The following is a 6407-nucleotide window of genomic DNA, read 5'->3' on the forward strand; positions in this document are numbered from 1 at the left end:
CTCCAATTTCTACTTCTTGGAGCAAAACATACAGGTTTCCTGACATTAGTATTAAAACTAAACAATCCCCTACCCCCAAAATATGCTCCAAATCCAAGCACACAGGAAGGCTACATAGTACCATAGTGGCAGCCATGTTCACTGATATTCCTTATTGATATTGAACCCTGCCTACCCAGAAGGCAGATGCAAGGCACAGACATACAAAGATACTACCTTATCTTTGGCCACAGGGAGAGTGGTTTCTGTAGGTTCTGGAAACAAAGTATACCGAATCCGAGGTACACATCCAGCTAAATCTGGGACGTGATGTGCATGAAAGAGTGGAGATTGAACTGATCCTGGAAAACAGTATCTACGTTCTTCTGGTAAAAGCACTGCTTGGTTAACTACAGCTGTTTCAGAATGATGTGAATGCAATCGATGCCGCTTGACATTATACGGAACACTCTGTTCACTTAGTCTCCTAAAAAGCAAACAAACAAAAACCAAATGCAAACCAAACAAAACACCCCCCAGCAAAAACACAAAAGGGGGAGACAGTAATTCCTCTAGTTTGCAAGCTCCAAGTTACGATTAAAAGACAGTTGCTACAAACTAAAAACACCACTGCTTAATTATGTGACTATTAAAAGCAAGTATTCTACAGAACAAAAGGCGTGCTCATGCTAGACATTAGATGAAATAAATGTGGTATGGGAAGAAAGAATATACAACTGCAAAAGTTAGTCATACTATTTCACTGATAACATACTTTTTTTTTTTTAACAAAGATAAGCACAGACTATGTAAGGGTACTTTTGTTTTAAATCAATGCAACTGCAGTGAGAAGTTTCTTGAGTTCTGAATACCCAGTGATGAATAAAATAAGTTCAGTAGTGGGGAGGGGAGGAACAGAAACATTGCAATAGCCATTCAAAATGTAGCATTAGTCTGTTTCTTAGATTGTACAGACAGTTAACTGTGTAATCTGGGAAAAAAAAAATTATTATTTGACAAATCTAATTAATGATTGTATTAAGCTACACAGTCATAAACATCATGCCTCATTATCAGAGAGTAGTCTGTATCTCCTTATTAAGTAATTTCTCATAGAATTCAAATGCACTAGAAGAGATATCTTAGAAGTGATCTTAAATACAACCCCTTGGAATCTGAACTCTTCATTAAGAATTTGTATAGAAAGTGGCCAGTGTTGAATACTGTGGCACATCCACAGTAAGAATAAGTGAGGACATTCATAAGCAGGGGACTGGAGCACCTCCCATATGAAGACAGGCTGAGAAAGTTGGGGCTGTTCAGCCTGGAGAAGAGAAGGCTGCGTGGAGACCTCATAGCAGCCTTCCAGTATCTAAAGAGGGCCTAAGAGGATGCTGGAGAGGGACTCTTCATTAGGGACTGTAGTGATAGGACAATGGGTAATGGGTTAAAACTTAATCAGGGGAAGTTTAGATTTGATATAAGGAAGAAGTTCTTTACTGTTAGGTGGGTGAGGCACTGGAATGGGTTGCCCTGGGAAGTTGTGAACACTCCATCCCTGGCAGTGTTCAAGGCTAGGTTGGACAGACCCTGGGTGGCATGGTTTAGTGCAAGGTGTCCCTGCCTATGGCAGGGGGGGTTGGAATTAGATGATCTTATGGTCCTTTCCAACCCTAACTATTCTATGATTCTATGAACAATGAATAAAGTGTGAATAAACTTATGGTCATTTCTTGTAGTTAAAAAAGCCAGCATCAAAGTAGCTTTGAGACCTGGAAAAGTAGCATTTAACTGAATAGAACTCAAGTCATCATTTCAGTTTTCAACTCTAAGAGAATTTCGGATAACAATATCTACCCACAATCTTAAAAGAACTCATAATGCAACATTAAATCAAGACATAACAATGTTTCAACCTATTTTGGCTGAGAAGAACTTGCATGAACTCATGTTCACCAAAAATATCTTAAGAGTCCACTCAAGATCTAAGGATTTGCTAATTGACTGCAAATCTCCTAACACAGCATAACTTTCCATAAACCAAACTGGTCAAGAGGAAATTCCTACAAACACATATCAGCTACTATTTCTGAACTGATAAGAAACCATTTTTCTTTTTTCTGGAATGTTAAAAGTAAAACTGTACATTCATCTGAAATTCCTCTGTTGTAACTGAAGTAACAAAGGAAGATATGTAAATTCAAGTAAGCTTAGTTTTTTGAAAAGTAGAAAAATATGACTAAGTAAAATTCTTCTTTTTAAAAGGAACTTACATATGACTTGAATTTAGGACTTGGTATTTTGAAAAAAAAAAAAAAAAGGCAACACAATTCAGACAATCAGGATTAGTATCTAGTGTATCTAGTGTCCAGAAAAACATCACAATTTCCACAAAATACTGAAGGTGCACTCTTACTCTTAACCTGACAAATTAACAGGAAGACAACACTCAATTTGCTAACACATACAGACTACAGTCTACTATAGTATTAAAATAAAACACAAAAATCACAATTCTATAAGGCTACAGCTGTTGAAAAAGAAAAACAATACATACTAAGGCATTTAATATCAAAATTCTCAAAAACAGGTATGTGAATGCTTTGAAGGGCCATGACATGGCCCATCAAAAAAAACTATTCAGTACTGCAATTTCTAACAACAATCAAGTTGATGAGAAGTTGATAAGAGATGAGCTTCACCAAGGGCACATTACAACTGCAATTAATGACACACACAAAGAACTTACTTTCTTCCTCGGGATGACATGGGGGCATCAGACACATGTACTGGACTGCCAGTTACATAAGCCACTGGCTGCAGTGTAGCATCTTGACTACTTGCAAGGTTACCATTCAAAACAGCCCTGAAAATATTACAGTCAGTAACAATTATTCATATAACTAAGGTGTTTTTTATGGGTTGGTAGTTTTTCTTAGATGAATGTTAAACTCAGCAAGTCCTGTTATTTTTTTTTCTTTGAAGCAGTACATCTGCCTTTTCTATTCAAACAAAGAGATACTTCAGTATATATATATTTCATTTAAAAAAACAGGTCATTCTTCAAAGCACAAGTGTAAGAAGAGGTTAGCAAACAAATTAAGGTACTGTTATTTTTAAGAACTTAAAGAAGACTATAGTGTCTTCAAGTCTAGCCTTTTCTCGCCTCCTCCCTGGTTCCCCCAGTAAACAAATACAATTAAAGATGTCTAAAACTAAAGCGTGGATTATTAACTCTAAACAGTGCAATGGCATTTCATGCATTATGCACAATGCAAAAGACCCTTAAAACTTGCAGGTCACCAACAGAAATTACATAGCTCTATTTTACATGACACCTTCCTATATTTTAAAGTTGAATGCAGATTAATGTCAAAGCCAGTGAAAAACATGCTTCATAAACAGAAATATTTCTTTCAAAAGACAGTCTGAAGCCAATACCTATCAAAACTTTACTGTACTTACACTGCATTCTGAAAATTAAACTGAGTCTCAATAAGATGTTGCTGAGAGACAAAAGTGGGTAGCATATTCAGAGGAATCTTATTGAAGAAATTACTCCGTTGTTGATGTTTTGGAGGGAAGGATGGACAACCCAAGCTGGAGTGATTTGGGAACATGTTCCTTTCCATTTGAAGTGCATATGTACCTTTTTACCTATACTTAAAGGGGGGGAAAAAATAAAAAGAAATTAGACAACAAGAAATACTAGTTACCTTCCAAATACTTGGTTTAAAAATCCAAATAAGCTAGGATATATATTCAGAGATTGCTGAAAAGAATTGTGATTGTAGGCTAGTTTTATTTCCTTTCTGGACAGGACACTAAATAAAAATACTATATGCTCTTACATTTTACAAGTACTATGCACTTTATGTTTAAAAGTGAATTATATTTGCTCCCCTCCATTTTAATTTTAGAAAAATTACATGACGTAAGAGTTTTCATCTCAAGGAAATGTAACATATTGCAGTGGTATATGTTTCTTGCTTCAAACATTCCACAATGAGATTCACAATACAGGGAAATAAACACTGGGCCACACCACAGGAATATGAATATGCTTAAATAAGCACATACACTTATTTAAGATATGCTTTAACTCTTAAATAAGAGTCCTGCAAAGAATATGCATCACTGACAAGCAGTTGTACATGACTGATCTCAATACTCTGCATATGAATTAGTCATACAGGGATTCAAATACAAGATAAGTTTTTTCACACAACTTTTAACTGTAACTGTTAGAAGTTACAGCAGTATTTTCCTGATTATTACATTAAAAACTTTTTATCAAACCAATGCTACAGCAAAGCAATTGGAAAAAGTGCTGATAGGTCCATGCCTCGGCGTGGAAATGCTATCATCACACAGTAGTCTAAGTCTGAAATAAAATTAAAATATTACCTTTACAGTCTCTCAATTACCAAAATAAGTATATATAAATATAAAACTTGCATTAGCAGCTACATTAATAGGCATTCTCATACACTGAAATAAAAAGTTATTTTGTTATCAGTTATTATTTTGTTAACATTTACTTTAAAGTCCTAACTTTATTGTAGTAAGTTTCCAGCATTACCACAACCCTGAAGTCATCCTTCCCCTACCACTATGGAGTGCGGCCAGATTTTAACCTCCTCAGACAGCTGTTCACCGTCACTGCAGGCAGCATTACAATAGAACACTGGCAAGTAAATACCAAGGCATTTATTTGTTCAGGTTTTACCTCATTTCCACACTACTGAAGACCTAGTACTACCTACACGGACACTACTGTACTAGCTCCAAAAAAAAACTGTCAAGACTAATGCTCTCAGTTTTGGTTGGGTTTTGTTGTTTGGTTTTCGTGGCTTTTTTTTGTTTTGTTTTGCTTTGTTTTGGAGGGGTTTTTTTGGTTGTTTTGTTTGGTTGTTTTTTTGCAGGGGTGAGAGGAAGTGGGAGAAAGGGGAGCAGGGAAGTATTGTGTATTAATGAAAGCTATTTTGAGGATGTTTACTTTCAGTTCTGCTGAAGAACAGAAACCGAACTGCATGACATTTCTACTAAAGAGCCAATGTACCAAGTATTAACACATCCCACTGACCTCTGGGCTACCCTGGCACTCTCAGCATCACACATGTAAGCAGCTTATGTAGGTAGTTGATGAGTAACACAACCGTACACCAGAATTCAAGACTGAATTACAGAAGTAACACGTTCGTTTTAGTCTTTGAAGCTGCAAACACCAAGCAGAAGTTACCTTCGCAAACCAAAACCAAACCCATGTAGCAACGCTGCTGTTCCACAGTAGCGTACCGGCATTTACCGCGCCCCTCGGCAGAGGCAACGAGGCCAGAACCTCTCAGGCTCCAGACAAAGCTCCATAAACGTTACAATTCAGGCACACCCGTCGCAGTGGGGTCTGTTTCCAAATAAACGCAGGCTTTTGAAGGAAGCACACAAGTGAACGCCGGTACACTTCCGTGCAGTCAAGCCCAAGCGTGGTCGCCGCTCCCGCAGGGGCCGGAGCCCCGCCAGCCCCCCAGCAATAGCGCCCGATGGCTCCGGTCCCCGCGGGAGGCGTCTGCAGCTACCCTCTGGCCCTCGAGTTCCAACCCCCCGGCACCTCTCGCCACAGAAAAAGGACACCCCCACGCACCTCCAGGAGACTTACTCGGTGATACGGCGGAGGTAACCAACACCGAAAACACCCGGACCTCAACCCCTCCAAGGCAGCGCCAGCCGGAAGCGGGCGAAGACAACTGCGGTTGCGCGTAGCCTTTTAACCCGGATACGCAGCCGCCGTCAAGTGTCCTGTTCGCTATGCTCCTTTCCGCCCCACACCGCCTCTGCCGGCGCTCGCTCCCTCTGGTGGCACGGCGGAGCACCAGCGGCGTACGCACATGCTGCCGGTGGCCACAGCCTTCCGTCGTGCTGGGGCGCGGGGCTGTGAGGGTGGGCAGCGGCCTCCCCCGTCCTGCGCAGGTGTGCCAGGCTGCGGAGACACCGACTGGCTCTTGTGAGTTGGCGGCTTCTTCGTCGCGTCCCATTAAGGGTGAAACCGAAAGCCCGGGCTCACGGCGTGTGTGTTCTCTGTCCCACCTATCGTGGCTCGGAAGTGGCTTGTCTGCGCAAGCTCTGGCGGCTTCACCGTGCTGAGGTTACAGTGCCCCGCTGACCACCAGTTGTGGCCATGGCCAACAGTGTGGGTGTTTTGCTTTGTAAAGTTCCTGTCCGCTTGTACTGACCTACTCTTCAGACGTGTGTCAGAAAGCTAATGCTGAATAAACAGTGTAAATATGATAAAAGGTAAATTTTGAATATTATAAAAGATAACTTGAGTAAAAGTTAGGAATGGCCACCAGAGATTGTAGGTGTGCTGGGATAAACCCTGAGTCGTGAATGGGTTAAAATGCTTGCACCTTGACAGATCCAGAATTCAGGAT

The 6407-nt window shown here is 40.3% G+C and overlaps 1 protein-coding gene across 4 annotated transcripts in view; it reads right to left on the minus strand.

Annotated features, from left to right (window-relative positions):
- Window positions 1-5739, minus strand: part of TENT2 (terminal nucleotidyltransferase 2) — a 36270-nt gene extending 30531 nt beyond the window's left edge. Inside the window, exons 1-4 of one of the 4 annotated variants that reach the window (XM_031051542.2) lie at window positions 5636-5739; window positions 3445-3641; window positions 2729-2845; window positions 217-466 (exon numbers count right to left, since the gene is read on the minus strand). In XM_031051542.2, coding sequence (XP_030907402.2) covers window positions 217-466; window positions 2729-2845; window positions 3445-3611 — 534 coding nt within the window. In that variant the 5' untranslated portion in view covers window positions 3612-3641; window positions 5636-5739. Of the gene's footprint in view, window positions 1-216; window positions 467-2728; window positions 2846-3444; window positions 3642-5620 lie in introns of all 4 variants that reach the window. The other 3 variants (XM_031051545.2, XM_031051544.2, XM_031051543.2) reach the window with 3 other exon arrangements.
- Window positions 5740-6407: the final 668 nt, after the last annotated feature.

The sequence above is a fragment of the Melopsittacus undulatus genome, chromosome Z, assembly GCF_012275295.1.
Source record: "Melopsittacus undulatus isolate bMelUnd1 chromosome Z, bMelUnd1.mat.Z, whole genome shotgun sequence".
In the NCBI taxonomy this organism is placed as follows: domain Eukaryota; kingdom Metazoa; phylum Chordata; class Aves; order Psittaciformes; family Psittaculidae; genus Melopsittacus; species Melopsittacus undulatus.